Genomic DNA, 23185 nt, shown 5'->3' with positions numbered 1-23185 from the left:
AAGTGATCAGGATAAAGGTGTTCAAGTTTCTTAATTCCATCAGTACTGCTGTGCACTACTGTAGCATTTGTTATATCGGTTTTACTTAGCTGGAGGCTTACAAGATATTTGTAAAGATACTCTAAAACCAGATTTTAGCATACAAATAGTATTGGATCTCTTTGAGTTTAAGTTAAGAGTGGAGCTGGTTGGAAAACTAGCTCTTTTTTCTTGTGGAAAATTTCAAGGTTTTGGCAAAACTAAATCCAGACTTTTTCAATTCTAAAATGATGCCTCACGGAGTCTATAGTATGGGTGCTTCATGCTCCCATTCCCTGGTTGGACTATTTCTCCCATGATGAATCATAGTTTTCCCCTTTGATGTGGGGAGGAGGTACATTGTGAAGTCCAATGGGGAGCCTGTTCCATAGAACAGGAAACAAGAGGCACTATAGCAGTACTTCAGAAGCAATGTTTTTGCTTTCCTTGGAAAATTAGCCCAAAAACTCTCAATTCCCAAGAAATGTTTTTGTCAGGGAAGAACAAAACATCCATTAAGCAGTTTTGATAAATATTCAACCAGACCCAGTTAAAGTGCAGCTAAGAATACGTTATTGAAATGTAAGATTTCCTTCTAACTAGTAAGTGCTTGCTGAGGTAAACTTGGGAGTGCTTGGCAGAACTGCCCCTGACAACCAAATACATGGTGTCTAAGTATGCAAAAACTGAGGCCCGTAACTTGGAGATTTTAAGGCCAGAGGGACCATTAGATCATCTAGTTTTCTACATATCAGACAGACCATCAAATTTCACTCAACTGCTCGTATATTGAGCCCAATACTCTGACTAAAGCATATCTTTCAAAAAGGCATCCAGTGTTTGAAAACACCAAAGGAAGGGGAGTCTACCACATCCCTTTGTAGTTTGTTTCAGTGGTTTATCACCATCACTTTTTTTAAAAAAAACTGTGCCTTATTTCTGATTTAAAATCTCTCTAGCTTTATGCTTCTTTTTTATACCCTTTTTTGCTAGGTTGAAGAACCCTTTAATACCTCGTATTTTTTTCTTCAGGAATCTACTTTTACACCATAATCAAGTCATCTCTCTGTCTTTCTGATAAGTGAACAGGTTGAGCTCTTTAAGTCTCTCACTGTGTTATGCATTTTCTTCAGCCCTTGAATCACTTGTGGCATTCTTTCTGCACCAACTCCAGTTTTTCAGTATTTTTAAAATATGGACACCAGAACTAGACATTCTAGTGTTTGTCTCAGTTGTGTATACATAGGTAAAATCACCACCCTACTCCTGTTGAACAGATCTCATTAGTCCTTTTTGCCACAGTATCATTGACAACTACTTTCTGAGATCTGTTAGCCTGTTCTTAACCCATATAATGTGTTTTATTTAACTGTATAATTTTTTTAATCAAAATGTCTTAGTACCACAAGTCAAACACCTTACAAAAGTTACATGCCATTATCTTTATCAATCAAACTTGTAATCAAATCAAAAAATGAAATCACATATGCTTGACAAATTGTGGAAGGCTTTAATTTCCCAGATATAGATTGGAGGACAAATGCTACCTGATAAAGGTGGGCCCAGATTTTCCTGGATGTGATTGCTACTTACCAATGCTAAATCTAAAATGGCATCACCTCTTGTTGGTTCAGAGACTATTTGGTGAAAAAAATAGAGTAACTGGTTGTAGAGGATAAGGGTTCAAGTGATCACAAGTTAATTCAGTTTAAACTAAATGAAAGAATAAATAAAAAAAAAAGGTCTGTAACTAGGGACCTTGATTTTGAAAGGTAAATAAAAAGGGAGTTAGGAAAGTGGACTGGACTGAAGAACTCAAGGCACTGAATGTGGAGGAGGCTTGGAATTAGTTTAATCAGCTTTGACTTCAAGTAGCTGGAGCCTGGATCCTAAGCAAGGAGAAAAATTATAAGGAAAGGTTGCAGGTGAAACTGAATGAACAAGCATCTCAAACAGGTGATTAAAAGAAAGCACAAAGTCTGCAAGGGATGGATCAGCAAGGAAATCTACCTCTCGGAGGTCAGAAAGTATAGGGAAGAAGAACTGCCACAATCCAACCAGAGTTGGACCTTGCAAAGGAAATTAAAACCAATATTAAAATGTTATTTAGCCATATAAATAAAGAAAACAAGGAAAGAAGTGGGACTGCTAAGCACTGAGGATGGGGTGGAGATTAGATAATCTAGGCTTGGCCCCACACCTAAAGGAATACTTTGCCTCAGTTTTTAATAAAAATAATGAGCTTTAGGGCAGTAGCAGGGTGGCTAACAAGGATATGGAAGTAAAATTACACTGTGAGGTGGAAGCTAAACTTAAACACCTTAATGGGACCAAAACAGGGGAAGGAGGGAGGGGAGATATTCTTGGATGGAGAGTATTAAAGGAACAGGCACATGACATTGCAATCCATTAGCAAGGATTTTTAATGAATCCATAAACTCAAGGGGCATACCATATGACTGGACAATTGCAAATATAGTACTTATATTTAAAATGGGGAGGGGAGAAGTGATCTGGAAAACTACAGACCCCTTAGCTTGACCTCAATTGTATGCAAGGCCCTAGAACAAATTTTGAGGGAGAATAACTAAAAACACAGAGGTAAACAGTAATTGGGATAAAGTACAACATGCTTTTACTAAAGGTAGATCATGCCAGACCAACCTGATCTCTTTCTTTGAGAAGATAACTTGATTTTTTTTAGATAGAGGAAATGCAGTAGATCTAATCAACATGGATTTCAATAAAGCATTTGATACTGTTCCACATGGGAAGTTATAAGTTAGCAGGAGAAGATGGCGATTAATACAAGAGTAAAAGGTGGGTAAGGATCTGATTAAAGGGGAGACTACAAGGGGTCATACTGAAAGGTGAACTATCAGGCTGGAGGGAGGTTACTAGTGGAGTTCCTCAAGGATCAGTCTTGGGCCCAATCTTATGTAACATTTTCATTAGTGACCTTGCCACAAAAAATGGGCGTGTGTTAATAAAATTTGTGGATGACACATATACAGAGGCAGACTAGAATATCATACAAGAAAATATGGATGACGTTGAAAATTGGAGTAATAGAAATAGGAGGAAATTTAATAGTCAACGGTGCAGGTCATGCACTTAACGGACTAATAATAATCTTTGCTATAAGCTGGGGACTTATCAATGGGAAATGCCAGAGGAGGAGAAAGGCCTGGATTAGTTGTTGATCACAGGATGATGATGAGCCACCAATGTGATGTGGCTGTGCAAGAGGCTAATACAATCCTAGGGTGCATCAAGTGAGGTCGTTCAAGTAGACTGGGAAGTGTCAGTACCATTCTACAAGGCACTGGTGAGCCCTCATCTAGAATACTATGTGCAATTCTGTTTAAGAATGATGAATTCAAACTGGAACAGGTGCAGAGAAGGGCTATTAGGATGATCAGAGGAACCTCTCTTATGAGAGGAGACATAAAGAGTGAGGCTTGTTCAGCTTAACAACAAAGGCTGAGGGGAGATATGGTTGTTCTCTAAATACATCAGAGGAATAAACACCAGGAAAGGAGAGGAGTTATTTAAGTGGCAATGTTCACACAAGAACAAATGGATGTTAAATGGCCATCAACAAGTTTAGACTTGAAATTAGACAAAGGTTTCTAACGATCAGAGGTGTGAAGTTCTGGAACAGCCTTCTAAGGGGAGTAGTGGAGGCAAAAAAACTTAAGACTGAGCTTGATAACTTTATGGAGGGGATGGTGAGTTAATAAAACCCTTTCCCAGGTGTCTGGCTTGTGAGTTGCCCACGTGCTCAAGGTCTAACTGATCGCCTTATTTGGGGTTGGAAAAGAATTTGCCCTTGGTCATAGTGGCAGAATCCCTGGGATTTTTCACCTTCCTCTCCAGCATGGAACACAGGCCACTTGGTGCTTTGCATTAGAGTAAACGGTGGACTCTCTGTAACTTGAAGTCTCTAGATCAAGATTTGAGGACTTCAGTAACTCAGCCAGAGGTTAGGGTCTATTACAGGAGTGGATGGGTGAGATTCTGTAGCCTGTGATGTGCAGGAGGTCAACCTATGATCATGATGATCCTTTCTGTCTTTAAGAAACTATGAGACAAAACCTATTTTCTGTAGAACCCATATTGACTGGCACCATTCATATTTCTAGCTTTTTAATTCTTTATTGGTTGAATCTATATCAGCTTTTCCCATTATTTGTCCAGAACTGTTGTCAGGCTAACCAGCCTATAATTACCTGTGTCATCTTTTTAGACTATTGGCTTGACATTAACATTCTTCAAGTCTTCTAGATTGCCAATATTTATTAAAAAATAACAATCAGGCCAGAGATTATCTCAGCCAACTCTTTTAGGACTTTTGGATACAAGTTATCCAGGCATGCCAATTTGTTTATCACATTCTCTTTAGTTGCTGAGAGATTGGAAAGGACTTTGTTGTCATGTGATATTAGTGCATCATCCTGTATCTTTCCAAATACAGAACAGAAGTATTTGTTTAACACTTATTCCTTTTTTGCACCATTATTAATTTTACCATCTGTCTTTGGTAATGGGCCTATATCATTGTTGATTGCACAGTTAGGGAGCATGTCTGAAAATGTTGGCCTTCACTTACAAACACTATTGTAAACAATTGCTGGTGGTGGGATTCGGGCTAGTGTGAGGCTGTAGTTAGCTCATCAGGAACCTGAAGCTCAGTCCCTACTATTCATTCATGGAATATCAGTTGGGTTTTTTAAACTCACTACTCTGGTTCAGAAAAAGCCACTAGGAATTAGAGCAGCTTCCAGAAATATTGAGGAAAACTATTTCAACATCATCAAGCAAGAAAGATGTCAAAGGGAAGTATTAAAATGAAGTGGTAGAAGTGTTCAGGCTGGTAAGTGTTCAAGCTGGTTAAATGCAGTTTCCTAATGCAGAGTTGTCATGAGCTACTTCTGCCACTAGGGGCTGCTATTGGTATGATGAGGGAGAAAGTTTTTAAAAAAGGGAGGGGAGGCTGAAAACTAGAAAGCTGTTCAGAGTGTTGAATCTAACTTTTAATAGGATCAAAGTTTTGAAGGGCTAAGTATTCCATTCCCCTTACAGCCTTTGGGGACCTGAAAGCATCTGGTGCTACAGAGAAACAGACATTCTCCCTGTCCTGAAGAACTCACCATCTCAATTCAACATGTAAAAGGCCATACACAAACAAAGAAAAAAAAGGGGGGGGGGGCACAGAGAGGAAGAACACGGGTGCCAACAATAAAATCAGGTGGAGACTCAGGCATATGCACATCTACCTTTTTTTGTTTTTTTTCCTTACGTCAGATATCTTTTCAACTCCTTGCAGGCAATTCAGCAGGAGTGAATTGGGAGGAAGGATTTCAGTGAGGGTTTGGCACGGGTGGTGCGGAAGGCGGCCATGGAAATGGGAGAATGGCACAAAGAAGCATCAAGGCTAGTACTTTGTTTCAAGTTGAATTTTAATTTGTTTAATGAACCCATGCTATTAGGTTATACAGACTAAACCGACACGTCAAACGGGTGAGTTAGCAAATGGCGTCAGGATTTGTCCAGAGAACACATTTGTGTATTCTACCAGCTTGGAGGAGCTCTGACTTGTGTTATTTGGAATAAAAGATGCTCCGGAAAGGAAGTCAAAGCCCAAATAAATTAAAGAGTAACTCAGATATTTGACCTTCCTATACAAATGGCTTTACACTTTATAAATCTTGACAACCACCCGCTATAAAAGCCAAATCCCCCAAAACAGAAATCAATAGAAATACAGCAGAGAGGAGCCTGGAGAAGAAAGAACTAGTTCCGCTTTGCTGTGTGATTCTTTCATCAACACTAGTCAATGTTCCTGCTTCATAAAGCAGGGCATATATAAATATTAAAGCAGATGGTTGACCACAGTAGGCAAGTGACAGCTAACTTTAGGATGTGAGAGAATAAACCTTATGATGCTTGGAGAACAGTATCTCCAGCATCTGGCTCAGTCTTATCCGGGCCAAGTAAAGCTTGGCTATGATCTACTAGTAACAGTTCAGGATTTTATTTTGGATCAGGTGCAAAGAGAAAAAGGATTAGCTCATTTCTACAGTTTGCCAAATCTTTTACCACACATGCTCAGCCAGTGTGGGCTCTTGTTGGCTCTGGAGGTGGAGGAAGCATCAAATATGGAGCATAGCCAGCAACATGAGCTTTTCCCTCTGCATTTCAAGGTGCTGTACACTAAAGGTGTCATGTTGAAGTTGAGGAGATGGGAGGTTGATTCAGCCAGCTTCCAGCGGTGTAACCCAGCGATGCAGATCACTGGTGGTGAAAATTTTCTCACAAGGGGTGGGCATGGGTGGACCACACGGCCTACCCAATTAGCACCCAAGCCCACCCAAATCTGAGCCAGTGTGAATGCAGAAGCCAATGTCCATGTGGTTGAGGTTCAGGGAGACTTGGCTAAGAGAAGTTGGCTCTTGGTCCATCTGCAGAACACCATAGCTGGCCCCATCCCTGCCTCCACCCAGGGCTGCAAACTTCTCCGGATTCCAAACAACTTTGGTGTCAGCCGAGTCCAGGCCTGCCGACAGCAATTCTGGGCCCAAGGGCAGAACTGTTAATGGGCACTCTTCCAGCATAGCCAGGGCATCCACATGCCTGCCTGCCTGCCTTCGCCGCCGACGGTACCACCCCATGCACACCAAGGAGCCCTGCAGCCCGTCAGTGAGCCTGGCTCTGCACAGGCGCTAACCAGCACCCCCAGCCCTGACAACCCAAAGGCTGTGGGGATTGCCTGTCTCCACTGGCAAGCTCAGTCCCTGGGCTCCATGCACTCAAAATCCTTCTCTGCATCCTACAATCTTGGCCCCCCAGAATTAAAATAAATATAATATACAATAATAATATATATCTAGTATAGTAATATGCAAAATAAATGATTTGCTGTGATCTCAGAACTTTGGTCATTGCCCATCCACCATAAATTGGGACCTACCCAAATTTCCACTCCTAGCTACACCACTGGCACAGACTCTGCTCTGCCAATGAGCCTGAAGCTGGCCAGCAACGACTAGGAAAAGGAGACATGGGCAAATGAGGCACTGAATCTAGTGCCTATCTAGTGCCTGCTGGTGTGGTTTAGGGAGAGCAACCACAGAGGAGCGAACTGCCTGCTCTCCTCCAGACATGACCCTCCAGGGTGAATTAAGCGCAGGATGTTGCTCTAGCAAAGTTACCACAAGTTAAAAATCCACTGGTGCTGCAGAAAGGGAGGTTGTGTTCTGACAGGCTTGAGAATAGGGAAAGGTGTTCAATAAGATCTTCTATAAACATCATCCTCTTATCAAACAAGTGAATGGCTCTCTAACCTTCAGTTAAAAATTCTCCCTAGTAAGTCACAGTTTTATCAGTCCCTTGAATGCTTAAGTGAAAGTTTCATTGGAGTTTAAAAAAACAAAACTTGGTAACAGCCTAATGAAAAATAGGGCCTAACAGTGGTAAGCACAGCACTTTCCTATTCCCACTAACACTCCCCAGCAGTACTTTCCCAGAATGCTGTTCTCAAGCTGGTCTTTTAAATTTAGCAGTCAAGCAGCTGCAGCCCTAAAGTGGGCAGTAGGAACTTCTAGCTGTATCTTTCTCTTCCAGCTGGTAAGCACTTGTTATGACTTCCCTTTCTTATTGCTAAGGGGGTGAATCACAAAAACATTTTTAAAAACTGTCTTTTACAAGATACATAACACATTACCATAAAAGCTAGACTTTTTAGATGACTGAATGGGGGTAGGGATAGCTCAGTGGTTTGAGCATTGGCCTGCTAAACCCAGGGTTGTGAGTTCAATCCTTGAGGGGCCCATTTAGGGATTTGGGGCAAAAATTGGGATTGGTCCTGCTTGGTGCAAGGGGTTGGACTAGATGACCTCCTGAGGTCCCTTACAACCCTGATATTCTATGATAGGAGCCAGTAGGAACTTCACATTTCAGATTGTGTTATAATGGAATAGAAGTTACTCAATATTTTTGGTTGGGACTGAAATTCTGTGTAATATACATTGAAATGTAAGAGTCTACAATAACTCTTTGAATCACAGCTGTGCTAACTGGGAAAGAACTATTGCCCCAAATTCGTTCCTGGAAAAATGTCAATGAAATCAACGGAGTCAGAACAGGGATTAATTTAGGTTACTTGACTTGCTCTAATGTTGTCCAGTGTAAACTGAAATCAGTGCAGTCACTACTGATGAAAATGAGAACATAATTTGACTCAAAGAATATTTCTTCCATAACCAAAGCAAAACCAAACTTTCTACTGGAGCAGATTATGCCTGAATGCAAAAAAGAAGCATACATATATAGAACAGTGTTCCTGCCTCCTACAGGAAACCAAAGGCAAACTGCAATTGAGCACATGTGGCTGGTTACATTCTCTGATTCTTGTAATCAAAGGCAAGTATTGGTGGCTTCCTTTAAGAAAGAGTCTCCAGTAGTAGGCTTCTCAATATTTCTTTCCAGATTTCAGACAAGAAACTTAAGGAGATTTAAAACTGCTTTATAATTGAAAATTCTTCTGTAGCAGTTTTGCAAAACTTAAAGAATAACCTATGCTGCCAAAAATTTAGGTGTTTTGGACTTGCCAAATAAAATAAAATATAGCACTGGTGATTGATCTAATTTTGAAATTAGATACGATTTTTGTGAGTAAACGTGTTAAATGTTTTAGAAGGTCACTAGATTACGTATACGAAATGTTTTTTATTACTGATGACATCTTAGCCAAAATACAGAGGATTTTTGAACTAACCATCTTAATGATCTGAATTTTTAGTTGTTTATTAGTGCTAAATAAACAAAGTTAAGAGATGTATGATGCGTTTTGCCAGATCACTCATCTATGTGTCCAACTCTCCCAGTTGCTGTAACCCACCTATTTATCTTAACATTTTGTATCTATTATCATAGTATCTAAACAACTGTGAGGGCAGCACCAAGGTGCTCATTATTACTCTGCTGGGATTTAGAAGGGGTTTATCAGCTGGAGATGAATGGGCTTCAGAAACTGGAAACAGTTTGCCTTTCAAAGCAGGCATAGGGTGTTATTGGCAAAGGGTGCTCCTGGAGGTATAGTGGGAAGAATGTACTGAAAAAAAAAAGTCACCAGTGCAGCTACCCATGTGGCATGTGCCTGGGCTTACCCCTTCAAGGACAGATCTGAAATCAAAGACAATGTGCCATGCTTTTTCCAAATCATCCTGGGTCTTCTTTACAATGATAAATGAAAGAGGAAAAACCATGTTGTACAATGGGGACTGTTGCGTATAAAAGAAACTGAATGTCGATTTCTCAGTCCACATGACAACCCCATTTCTTTGTAACGCTTGGATGAAACAGAAAAAATCAGGTCTGTAAAGGAACGTTGACTGAACAGAAGGGTGGTGGGGGTCCATTCTGTTGGACTAACTTCATACTTAGCTAGCATAACTTGAGACTGGTGAGGTGTGGCCTCATATGAGTAACTGCATTAATAAATTATACAAATTGAACTTCCTTTGTCTATAATTATATTCCATGAGTTAATTTATCTAATGCTGTCACATGGACAGAAAGACCGTACTCACAGTAACGCTCCAGGGCAGTGTTTTGTGGAACTTGTAATCTTATGAACAATGATTATCTCAGGTCAATAGTATAGAATAGTCATGACTGGAAGGGGTATTATCAACAAGTCTGCTATGCCTGGAAAACAGAAAGTGTTAGTCTCCTAGAAATATCTAGGAAACTATGCAAATACATTTTACTCCAAACCATTTTGTTACTTCTATTTTCTGACAGGTGGCCAAAAACTAGTCCAATAAATAAGACTTGAAAGTGAAAAAGAGTATCTGTTGGTTCTTTATCAAGGAATCCTCCACACTAAGCCTAGGAAGAATATTTTAAAACAAGCACTCCAGCTATATACATTAAATCCTACTCTGCATTCTGTGTCATATTTTACTGGCCCTGTATCTTAAAAATTGGATTTCTTGGGGGCAAGGACTTGTTTATTCTGTACATTTGACCCATAGGTCAATGCTGGGTAACATCTGTGATGCTACAGAAAGATAACCATGAGCTAGATCCTCCAATAGGGCCATGCAGCAGTCAGTGCACCTAGTGCATATGTGTGCATACCTGTGCATGCAAGTATATGGAACTGTGTATTTTTTGTGTTCCTCCCCTGCCTGATTCCGAGGACAGTGGAAGATAATTCAACCCTCGGGGCAAGGAGAGCAGTCTTCTATAATTTGCATTGGGACTAGCAGCCATTCCAGTGTCCCAGGATTGCCAAAGCAAAATTTGCTCTGGCCATGCCTCATCCTATGCTGGGATGGAGGAAGAAGCAGTTGGTGCAAAGTTGGCTAGACTGACCAGCTGGGAATCTTCAGCTGGTTGTTTGAGCCCCTTTGCTTCACTGAAGCAGCACAAAGGGCATGAAGCAGGGCTGAGCATCTGGGCTTCTAAACACAGATTTAAAATCATATTATTTTCCTGTAATTTGTTTCTCCTCGTGTATAAAGAGAAATAATTCTTCTTTCAATGTGTGAAATAGGATACAGATATTGTTTACAATAAAACATACATAACCAAATGTTTTGAAAAGAAGGCAATCTGACTGCTGTCATGAGAAGTCAACAAAGAACTACATTTTACAAGTCATGGAGGGAACAAAGGTATCACAGATTATTAGAATCCAGTATAGGATAAATAATGTGTTTTAGTATCATTTACTATAAATTCCAAATGGCCTGGCAAAACAATTTTACTTTGTCAATAGCATTTTAAGGATTGTATTATGTTTTACATCACACACATGATGGAACTAAATTAAAAACATGATGATAAAACTTCTCAGACCACAGATTTTTAAATCCCATAAATTTTACATTTGCAGTTTTGATCCAACATATTCTAATATTTGACTCCCCATGTAAGTGTCATCTTCATTGAACATGTAAAGGCAAAATCTGTAATTCTTATCTACTGAGAAACTGTACAAAATAAATGCAGAACACTTGGAACAAAACATGATTCAGAAGGAATCAAAACTGACTGTCACACTAAAGTTATTTCTAACCTGTTTTTTTGCTGATCTTGGCGCCCTATTATGCAATCTCTACTTTCTCAAAACTCCATTGATATGAGTGGGAGTTTAGCTTAAGTAAGGATTGCAGGATCAGGCCTTTACTCCTGAATAATGACTAGCTCAACCAGAAATGCTAATTTACTACAACAGTACCTTCCCTTGGAGACAAAACCCTTTAGAAGTAGTGAAGAAGGAAGAAGTGGCATGCTCACATGATTGTACTGAGGCACCCTGAATTGTAGAATTGTATAATTTTAACCAATACATAGACTATTAGTACTATTCATCTACAGTTCTGACCCATTCATTCAATTAAGCAATACGTATACAATACATTCTCCAATACACCCTGAGGTATCTGATGATCAGAGTTTTGGCAATTAAGTGTCCCTATCCTCTCCAGGTAACATACTAACCCTAAAATGGAATCAAGCCCACGTTCACATATATAACTGCATCACTGTGGAACGTCTGCAGACTGATAGCATACTTCTCTAGATACACAGTGGTGCTGTCTGATACCTTTCAGAGTAGAATTAAATCCACTGTTTCAATCCCATGCCAGAAAACTCAGCCTTTTATAGGTGTTCTGATACAGTCTCAGTAAAGACCAAACCCAGAGAAAAAAGGAGGGAGAATCTGAGGTAGGAAATGAGCAAGTGAATCCTAAAGAGTCAGCGTTGCCACATGGAATGGAGCTTGTGTCCGGGTGGAATGTGAGGTGTCACTTTTGCAGCCAGCTCTTAGGTGTTCCGCGGTCATCAAGCATGTTGCTGCCAGGGGGGAAGAGCCCCGAATGGCAAGCCTTACTGAGCTCTGCTGACTGTCAGGGAACTGGGTAGTTTGTGTCAGGTCTGTCGCAGACAAGGCTGCAATCGCTTTACAATTCTCAAATACCTGTGCTTCAACTTGGGGCCCTGAAGTGGAGACATTGAACAAGGAATTAGAAGCAGTGGAGGAGGCAAAATAAAAATCACTGCAGGGCAAGTACATTAGATCACACCATTAAATGCGCACTGGAGGAGTTAAGCCAAGAAGCTCTGATATTGCTGAAACAGCAGTCCCAGTACACAGAGCATCAACACTGTGACTTTCAATGGAGATCCTTCCTGGCTATTAAGAAGGGTGTTGGCAGAGTGCCAGAGGGACCTCAGCTCAGCTCTCCTGTGCAAAGCAAAATGGCAATGACACAGGGAGTGACTGTGTGTAAATTGTCAGATGGAAAATCCTAGGTACTCCTGAGTTGAAAGGTCAGAAGTAAAAGCTGAAATGCTTACAAACTAGAATCTGATTTTATATGAGACTAAAAAAATGCCATTCCCCTCTTACCGTTAGATTTAATCTGCTTTTGTATTCTGTTCAGACACTAGTTTTGCATAACTCAGAGGTAGATTTAGCCCCACAACTGGGCCTACAATACTCAGCCATGATGTAATGTAGTTTATATTCCTAAAAAACAAAGAAAACATGCATGTATTACAAAAATCTTTACTGATGTTCAGATTTGTGCCTGAAAGTCACCTTATACCAGACAACTTTCTTTAATATGAAGTTACTAATGCTTTACACACTTTGAGTCTATTTTAACTTACGGGATTTAAGTGAAAACACAGAGTTTTACTACACACAGATTGGGGATGACAATTTCTTGACTGTTCTGACCTTGCAAGTGTAGACAATTGATTTACATATATTAAACATCTTATTATCGCCTCACAAACTGCACTGGTATTCCTCACCTGTTCTCTCTTCGTGAATTAGCCAATACAGGAGCCATGAATTCATTAGTCCGGCAGGGATGAAGGACAAAGAATGGTTGACCAAGTAATGGGTGCTCCTGAAAGAATCCATCAGTTGGCTTTATTATCAAAATGGCTTTAGGAAAAGATACAACATGCTATTTGAACCAAAAAAAAAAAAAAAAAAAAGGGCCAATTCCTTCATAGCGTAATTCAACAGCTCACTTCAGTGAAGTTACACAAAATGTAATTTGACTCCTGTTTTTAATAACACTAAAGGCATTTAAGCAATCAATATTCAAGTGTACAGTTTCTAATTCTGAAATAGAAATAAGTGTACCGTGTAGGTTATGCTATCATTTTAATTATGATGCAAAGATTTTCAAAAGCAGCTCAGGTTACTTGTAACAGCAGCGAAAAAGTTAACAGCTGAAAGCAAGTGGGCAAAGTTGCCATTTAAAAGTGTGTTCTGACACAATGTAATGCCTACCCCGGCAGAGGAGCCTCCACTGAATAGTTCCTTGACAATCTTAGGCCAGCTCTATACTACAAACGTATGTTGACATAACTACATCGCTCAGGGGTCTGAAAAATCCACACCCCTGAGCAACCTAGTAATACAAACCTAATGCCCGGTGTAGACAGTGCTATGTCGACGGGAGCACTTCTCTGTCAGCATAGCTACCGCCTCTCATGAGGGTGGATTGATTATCCCGACAGGAGGCTCTTTCCTGTTGGCATAGTAGCATCTTTACTAAAGTGCTACAACAGCGCAGCTGCGCTGCTGTATGTGTAGACAAGCCCTCTAATCCTGATCCTTGGGTCTTGCCAAGTTGAAGGGCAAAGATGGTTTTATCTGGGGATCAGACTGGGAGTGGGGGGGTCTCAGGGCTAACTTCCTCCAACTGGTAACGGCCCTGAGCTCTAGTCCATATGAACAGAGGTTATTTTCCAGTCCATACAAACAGAGAACTGCAGTTTTCTTCACAAAAAACACAGCATATTAACAAACCAAAAACATGTTTAGTGACAGTTAACTATGTGGCAGGACATACCTCATCCACCACAAGTATTAAAAGCATGGAATCATAGAAAATTAGGGTTGGAAGAGACCTCAGGAGGTCGTCTAGTCCAACCCCCTGCTCAAAGCAGGACCAACCCCAACTAAATCATCCCAGCCAGGGCTTTGTCAAGCTGGGTCTTAAAAACTTCTAAGGATGGAGATTCCACCACCTTCTTAGGTAACCCATTCCAGTGCTTCACCACCCTGCTAGTGAAATAGTTTTTTCCAAATATCCAAACTAGACCTCCCCCACTGCAACTTGAGACCATCGCTTCTTGTTCTGTCATCTGCCACCACTGGAAACAGCTTTGTTCCATCCATCTTATGAGGAGAGGCTGAGGGAGCTGGGATTGTTTAGCCTGCAGAAGAGAAGAATGAGGGGGGATTTGATAGCTGCTTTCAACTACCTGAAAGGGGGTTCCAAAGAGGATGGATCTAGACTGTTCTCAGTGATAACAGATGGGAGAATGAGGAGTAATGGTCTCAAGTTGCAGTGGGGGAGGTTTAGATTGGATATTAGGAAAAACTTTTTCACTAAGAGGGTGGTGAAACACTGGAATGCGTTACCTAGGGAGGTGGTAGAATCTCCTTCCTTAGAGGTTTTTAAGGTCAGGCTTGACAAAGCCCTGGCTGGGATGATTTAACTGGGAATTGGTCCTGCTTCGAGCAGGGGGTTGGACTAGATGACCTTCTGGGGTCCCTTCCAACCCTGATATTCTATGATTCTATGATTCTTTGGAACTCCTGTTCATGTAGTTGAAGGCTGCTATCAAATCCCGCCTCATGAATTAAGAAGTGAAGGGGAAGGTTCTGTGTGTTCCATTCCACCTTGATATCACTTACAACACTGTTGATAACAGTGCAATGTTTCATAAGGCTTTCACAGTCATCACACAAGCAATACACGCCCCGACTCACTCAAACTGGCACTCTAATGCAAAACTTTAACAATGACCTCATCTGTAATTGTATCAACAGATTAGCACGTCTGACTCTCACACTGGGGAAATTAATTTGCTTTAACACTGCTAAGGTACCACTGCACCAAAACAAACAGAATCCTACTTCATCTCCGCACTCAGCAAGGGACGTAAGCATCTAGTATGTCACAGACAGGAGCAATCTGAAAGTGATTCCAGAAAAGTAAAATATCGAAATAGGAACACCCAAAACAGGAACAGGTACCCTGTTGTTTTTACACAATACCTGTACTTAGTTTAGATGCTACTGAGCCAGATCTTTAGGGCCAAGAACCTCGTACTGCAACTCAGTGGGGCGAAGAACAGGGGATGTGAGCATGTATATAAAGTGAGCAAAAAGTTCATCTTTGTACTCTCCCAGTCCAAGCTTGTCTCTGTGCAGGGCTTGAAACTGTAGCTGGGGATTGGCGTGATGGAGGCATCCTGGCTGTAGGCCCTTAAATGCACTCTGTACCGGCAACAGGGAAAAGTGGCAGTACAGAAGCCACAATACTGGTTTTACACTACTTGGGGAGGCCCTTACTCCATGCGGCTAGATACACCAGCTCTGGGGCCAGATTTCAGCAGTGGTTTGGCTGTATTTTATTGAAAGATCTACGTCTTTGCCTACACTCACCAGCAAAATGCTCATAGACTTAGTCTCCCTGCAGTGTAATGGAAAAACTCCTATTTCCTCCATTCCCCAGCCTATATCAGGGACAAATCCTGGTCCTACTGAAATCAGGGGATGTTCTTCCATTGCCTTTATTGAGATCAGGATTTGCCCCACAGCATTTTAAATATTCATATAATAACTGAGGGCCCTCTGACAGTGGCAGGACACTTTGTTCTAGTGCTAAAAACATGCAGATTGGGGTAGCCAGCATTTTCTTTAACGTAACATTCAGAGGCTGAAAATATTTTCAGACCTCTTTGTTTTACCTCTTCAGTGCAAAAAGTTAATTCATGCAAGACTGCTACCATCTGCTGTCAGTAATAGTGAACTGATGCCATTCTGCACTGAGAAACAAGTGCCTGTGTGAATTAAGTATCTCTGCCATTCAGCTGCTAGTCTGAATCAGTCTGTCTCTAAAAGACAGAGTTCAGGAAAGTGGTATTCCTTGGAGGTATTAAAAAGATATTTAATGCTGTTTACATACTATTACACCCCTCTCGCACAAAAAAAAATAATTGCACAGCAAATAAGCAATTAGTCCCAGCACCCTTAAATATAACGAATAGTGCAAAGAGATATGTTCACCTCCCAAATTAACAAAGGTGATTCATTTAGTTCTTGATTTTGCTTGCTTATACAGGGCACAAAAATAATTTCACTAGCTGAATATTCACATTTTCTCCTCAGTGTCTTGCAGTCCATATTTGGCTTGATACTGCACTGAGCTGGGCAAAACATCCTTAAGCTGAGTCAGGAATGCAGACCTATTGTTTTATGTAACATCGTATTAATTCATTGTTCTACATCTTTTCTCTTCAAGTACCTCCTTGCTTTGTAACTTAATGATGCCTGGAGCCTGAAACATTTCCCAGATACCTCTGAGCCAGATGTACATATGAAAGAGCTGGGTGCATCTGCACCCAGCAGGAGGAACATTCCTGTCCCACCCGGCTGATAAGATTGCAGCAGGGATTTTTACAAGCCTACTACTGTCCTTCCTTAGTCCCTCCAACTTTCATATACGGCTCTACATCTACATCGTGGGTGTCTGATAACTGCCATCCTTTTATCTGCTGGAATGGAATGGAGCACTTTACCTCTTCTTCCTGTCCTGGCTGCTGGGAAACAAGAGTGCCAACACAAAAGCAAGTGGGTTGTTACAATAGTTTGTAGCTGCTCTTCCCTCATGTTGATCATTGAGCTTTTAATTGAATATCTCTGAATTTCTCCATAGGTGGGTTTAATCATGTATTATTTTTAATATTCTCTTTCTGGCATGCAAACAGCTTGCCACTCCATTACTGCAAAGGCCATCATTGCTGGGAATGAGGAAAGACACACTGAAAAAGACAGTGTCACTTTGGTCCATATTTAGAAGGGTGTCGTCACAAGCTAATCTCTGTGAATTATTTGTTCAGCTCTAATCCAGGAAATTGGAGTACATTACAGATATTTACTTTAAAGACCTTCTTTACCAGCGAGAGTAGGAGGGAATCCCATCAAGCAAATAGCTGTGTCTAAAGTCGGAAATTTAAATGTATTCACTATTGTGCAAGGATGTACTCAGTCCTAAATAAGAAACATCAGATAACATGAATGCTGTGCTGCTTGGAAATGTTCAAAACCTGAAGGTCAAGGATATGTGTCATACTGAATGTACTGCATGTTTTCGTGTAAAAGCCACAGAAGCACAGGAAATCACAACACATCATTAGCCAAGGTCCACCAAGCACCATACCACAAAAGCCTCCAGAAAGGTCAGGCTGAGGCAAAGAAAAAGGCTGCTGAGGGATCAGTGAGAGAAAGTGAAGCGGCCTGTTGAAGCTGGGACGTCTGTCTAAATCCTGAATTCCAAGTTCTGTACACAATCATGTCCCCATTCTTGTGTTAGCCAGTTGTTATCATGCTTAATGTAAATTCAAGGTTAAATCACTGAATCTGCACCTCTGAGAAAGAAGTGATGGACAGTTGCCAATACATATGTAAGCATTATCATAGGAATGAATAGCACCTGTGGAATGCCTTGCCAGAGGATATTGTGAAGGCCAAGATTATAACAGGGTTCAAAAAAGAACTAGATAAGTTTATGGAGGATAGGTCCATCAGTGGTTATTAGCCAGGATGGACGGGGATGGTGTCAACATGGGGAATGGGCGACAGGATGGCTCACTTGATTACTTGTTCTGTTCATTCCTCTGGGGCACCTGGCATTGGCCACTGTCAGAAGACTGGATACTGGGCTAGATGGACCTTTGGTCTGATCCAGTATGGCCATTCTTATGGCACAGGAAATTGATAATGGGAGATAGAACCTTTTATTGCCAAGTCACCAGTTCAAATCCGCCCCAGGTTGGTAGGAGCTGAAAAAGATCATTGTATGATGGCCTTTATGAAATTAACTGCCAGGTTTTATATAATCAAAACTGGCATTAATTAGTGCCTTTGTTGATAGTTATAGCAGAGGAGCCAACGACTGAATCAGCCATGGAGAATGAATTAACTTCTTGACCCTAGAGGTGGTCCCTCCAGGTCAGTGTTGAAGCACATTGGCAGGGCAGCATGGGACTCTTGCACTACTGCTGTCTGTGGTGCACCGATTACTTCTGGGGAATTCTGCGCTACTGCGTGTGCGCATATTTAATAAGCCCCGCAGATTTCTAATTCTTTGTGAAGGAAAAGCTTCTGCCAAAATGTTGCTGCAGTTCCACCTCTTGCCCACCAGAGAGTGCTGTGGCAATAGAACAAAGTTGCAGCTCCCCGCAGTGAGGGAGAGAGCTGCCTTTGCAGTGCTTGTCAGACCAGGTCAGGAGACGGGCTGTTGGGTGTAGGGGGGTAGGGGGTCAGACAAGGACTCATAAGGGCTAGTGCGGGGGGACAGACTGGGGCAGGGGCTGAATGGGAGTGGAGGCACAGAGACACCTGGGGACAGGGGAGTGGCTGGGCGAGGGCACAGAGACACATGGGGACAGGGGCAGATGTGCCTGACTGAATGGGAGAGGCAGAGTCTGTATGGGGGAAGCTCCCTAACAATCCCTCCCTGCCTCCCCCCCAAAAAATCTGTTCCTTACTCTTCCCACCCACACCCAACAGCCCTCCCAGTTCATACCCAGGCTCCTTCCCAGCAATTTACTTCCCTCTCCCTCAGCTCCTCCATTACCCCTGACTCCCCCAAGCCTTTGCACTGCTTCTGAGGGGTGTGGGAAATACGGTTCTGTGTTGTAGTTTAAATGAATTATTACTTGGAGTTCTGTATTAATATGCTTAGTAAGGAATCTATTTGTCAAAAAACATTGCCTGAATCTTTTTTGTTGTATTGTTACAGACATACTTGCTGACAGGTATTTTGAAAAAAAATAACCAAAAATAATTGAAACTGGTGTGATTATATTGCGTTATTTTGACAAATAAAATATGCAAACTTTCGCAGAATTTTAAAATATTGTGCGCAGAATTTTTACTTTTGTTGCAGAATTCCACCAGGAATAACTCATTCTGTGGATTAAAAATGGGCTTTAGTCTCTAGCACAGTCAATCCAGAATCCTTCAGAAGCACTACAAAAATGTTCTGAGCGAGAGTGAACAAGAGCCGCCTGAGAGTGCATTTCATACATATATTTATTATCTGCTGCACCTATGTGATAGAATGGTGATATGCCATATGCAGTGAAGTGGATGGTGAACTATATCCTAAGGAAGCAATACTATACATTAACTCAGTAGTTCTCAACCGGGGTACATGTATCCTTGGGGATACACAGATGTCTTCTAGATATTTGCCTAGTTTTACAACAGGCTACATGAAAAGCACTAGTGAAGTCAACACAAACTAAAATTTCATACAGACAATGATTTGTTTATACTGCCCTATATCCTATATCAGTGTTTTTCAACCAGGGGGCAGGGGGGGCGGAAGCGGTCACCATTTATTTTATAATTATATGGTAAAAACAAGAAAGCACTTTTTCAGTAATAGTGTGCTGTGACACTTGTAGTTTTATGTTTGATTTTGTAAACCAGTAGTTTTTAAGTGAGGTGCAACTTGGAGTACGGAAGACAATCTAGCCTCCTGAAAGGGATACAGTAGTTTGGTAAGGTTAAGGACCACTGCTTTAGCTGGTCAGAGCTGTGTATCAGACAGACGAAAAACATGAGTCACATTGGGATTTTCAAGCGCAAACCTAATTTAAATGGGAAGGGGAAAATCTACTTATTTTTAGCTAGAAATTAATCTTGTTGCAATGTAACTCATGTAGTGGTAAATTTGCAGAGTAATGTGCAGGAGGTACAAATCGATTCCCACAATTGCTATCTGCAGTTGTACAGAATGGAATCTTACATTTATGGGTTGCACACAACTCTTCTGGACAGTAATGGAATGCCAGACAGTGAGTCAGTTTATTTGAAATCTGCTGCATTATTTTCCTCTATATAACCCCACACAGACTCATAATACAATCTGTTCAGTAGCATAAGTTGGAATCCATCATATCTGCATATCTCTTCTCTGAGTCTTCCCCAACTTTCATGGGAAATTGAATTTTTGCAAGCAGCAGCTCCTGTGAATTTTTCAGCTCAAACTGTTGTTTAATTTACGTTCTTTGGAAAGAGCTCTTTATTAGGTGACATCAAGAAAGATTTTTAAGGATGGTCCGAATCCATTTATGCAGCTGTTACCTCAGCTTCTGGCATGGAACATGCAGAGAAGGCTGATGGGCAAAAGATGTGACACAGGAGAAGAGGGTTTTTTTGGTATGGTATTTGAAACTAAACTCAGTTTTTCTTAGTTACAGCAAAAAGAAATGCAAACCATAAGCTACTTGAGTAGGGCCGGCCCTAGATCAAATGGCGCCCATGCGAGGAGCATCTTTGGCATGTGCCGCCCCCCCAAAGTTTGTTAAACTTTTTAATACCTTATTTTTTATTTCATTAGTAGCACATTTCATGACTTTTATGCATGATTTGCATGCACGATAGATCCAAAGACTGGTCAATGGCATTTTCAAATGATAAAATAGCAAGCTATGTAAATCTCTCGGCAACCATCGTGAATCGAAGATATGTTTTAATGAGCTGCGTTTACCACTCGTGACTGTGACCAGGAGTGTAAGCAGAATCCTCAAAGCTACCCACACATTAGGAAAAGTGTCCTTCAGCTCTGCATTGTGAATTAATTGGAGAACTTGAAATGGAGAGTACTTCCCATGTGGCAAAATATGACAGATGTTGTCCAATTGGACATAAATGTCTTTATCACTAACATTTGAACATTCCCAATGTGTCAGCGTCTGGCGAAGGTCCATGCAATTGTTCAAGAGTTTTGCTGTCTGGCAGCAGCTTACTAAGGCCATACAAAAAAAACCCAGGTCTTTTGTCCAAACCTTTCTTCCATGCAGGTTAATGAAAAATGAATCCACATATGGAATACCAAAACATTTTACTTCAAACATTCTATTTTCTTTTTTGTCACTAAAAACAAAAACAGCACCCTGCACCCTCCCCCCACAAGCCAGGCACCCCAGGTGGTCCCCTGCCCCTAAATCCTACCCTTTACTTAAGGGGCTCAAACATTATAATTAATGACCACCATTTTTCATCAATGTGTCAGGGCTTTATTTGCTCTCTTTTATCACTCCCCTGTCAACAGTTACTAATTAAACTGTAACATCCATCACAAGGTTGCAAAGAGTTAAAATATAAATATAAAACTTTGCTCCTTTTCTATCATCCGCAGCTTAACAGCCTGCTATGTACTGAAATGCCAGGGATCAATCTGAACAGTGACAAAAACTTGAGTATTTCCAAAGCACGAGTATAATTAAACGCAAAACTTCCATCCAGTCGGGTTATGTCATTTTCTCTGGCTGCACATATAGAGATGCAACCTCAGAGCTGGCCCTAGAAATAAGCAGACTAAGCAATTGCTTAGGGTCCCAAGCAGCTCAAGGGGGCCCCCTGTTCACTTTTTCAGTCTGTGTGTGGGGGCAGTCCCCAAAATATTCCTGCTTAGGGCCCCAATGGGCTAGCCCTGCCTCTGTGCAGCCCAAAGTAATTTAGGGAATTAACAATAAACATCACTCCAGGCAATGGCTAATTAGCTGTAGGCAGCTAGTCTTGCTCCTGCAGCCAGCAGGTATTTTGTTGTCTGGACATCTCCTGTAACAGCACCATTTATTTTCTCTGTCATAACTGGAGCACCTCCAATAGTAATGGCTTCTATTTTCTCCAGTGCTACATTAAACTGCCTTGGAACATCCATCATAACATTTATGGCCTCTCTATTTATATCACAGTGCAAGGGATTCATGTCCAAAACAGCTTCTGCCACATCCAGTTTCCATGATGTTGCTTTGATAAAAATCATTCACGGAGGGATGTCAAGCCTTTTATAAAGGGCGCTACTACTGAGTGCTGTAGCAGGCACTGTTTGTGCTGGAACATTTTTCCAACACTACCTGCAAACTCAAGTCAGTCTTCTGTCCAGCAGAAGAAGGTAGAAATAATAAAACTTTTTTTCCACATAATCTTTTCCATTTGGGGCAATAGAAACATTGTTGCATTAAATTAAGATACGCAGCTTCCTCACTTAACATCTGTAGAGAGTTATGGTCATATCGTGCCATCAGTTTTAAACGGTATTTGCCAATTAAATCAATGCCCATCTTTAACTCCTACATCCGAAGCTTATGCTTACACAAGTATTTTATGTTACTAAGTTTATTGTCACTAGAATCTTTATTTTATTTTTTTATAATTTAAGTTTATGGAATGATCCAATCTCTCTCCCTCTCTGCTGTACTGGTCAGCCTTACCAATATTACAGAGCTGATAAAAAGAAAAGGAGTACTTGTCGCACCTTAGAGACTAACCAATTTATTTGAGCATGAGCTTTCGTGAGCTACAGCTCACTTCATCAGATGCATACCGTGGAAACTGCAGAAGACATTATATGATCATCAAGTTGGGCCATTTCCAGCACAAATCCAGGTTTTCTCACCCTCCGCCCCCCGCCCCCCCCCCCACACACACAAACTCACTCTCCTGCTGGTAATAGCCCATCCAAAGTGACCACTCTCCTCACAATGTGTATGATAATCAAGATGGGCCATTTCCAGCACAAATCCAGGTTTTCTTACAGGGAAAGATTAAGAATGAGCTCTCAAAAATGGATACTCTCATAAAAAAACAACCTTCCACACAAACTTCCTCTTGGCTGGATTTTACTAAAACTAGACAAGCCATTTACAACGCACACTTTGCTTCTCTACAAAAGAAAAAGGACACTAAATTTTCTAAACTACTACATGCTACAAGGGGCCACAGCAATGGTTCCCTCAACCCACCCAGCAATATTGTTAACCTATCCAACTATACTCTCAGGACAGCTGCTTCTGCTGGGCTATCTCGGGGCCTCTCCTTCTGCCCCTCCACCCCCACGAACATGATACAGTTCTGTGGTGACCTAGAATCCTATTTTCGATGTCTCCAACTCAAGGAATATTTCCAAAATACCTCTGAACAACATACTAATCCACAGAGGCCTCCTACCAACATTACAAAAAGAAGGATTCTAGGTGGACTCCTCCTGAAGGTCGAAACAGCAGACTGGACTTCTACATAGACTGCTTCCGCCGA

The 23185-nt window shown here is 41.2% G+C and overlaps 1 protein-coding gene across 3 annotated transcripts in view; it reads right to left on the bottom strand.

The window, feature by feature from the left end:
* Nucleotides 1-5460: 5460 nt before the first annotated feature.
* The window catches only part of ATG10 (autophagy related 10), a 146744-nt gene continuing 129019 nt past the window's right edge, over nucleotides 5461-23185 (bottom strand). For all 3 annotated transcript variants that reach the window (XM_077817143.1, XM_077817141.1, XM_077817142.1), the window contains exons 6-8: nucleotides 12856-12953; nucleotides 12446-12565; nucleotides 5461-12033 (exon numbers count right to left, since the gene is read on the bottom strand). In XM_077817143.1, the coding sequence (XP_077673269.1) occupies nucleotides 12454-12565; nucleotides 12856-12953 (210 nt within the window). In that variant the 3' untranslated portion in view covers nucleotides 5461-12033; nucleotides 12446-12453. The remainder of the gene's footprint in view (nucleotides 12034-12445; nucleotides 12566-12855; nucleotides 12954-23185) is intronic.

Source organism: Eretmochelys imbricata, chromosome 5, assembly GCF_965152235.1.
Source record: "Eretmochelys imbricata isolate rEreImb1 chromosome 5, rEreImb1.hap1, whole genome shotgun sequence".
Taxonomy (NCBI): Eukaryota; Metazoa; Chordata; order Testudines; family Cheloniidae; genus Eretmochelys; species Eretmochelys imbricata.
This window is presented reverse-complemented; position numbering and strand designations above follow the sequence as displayed.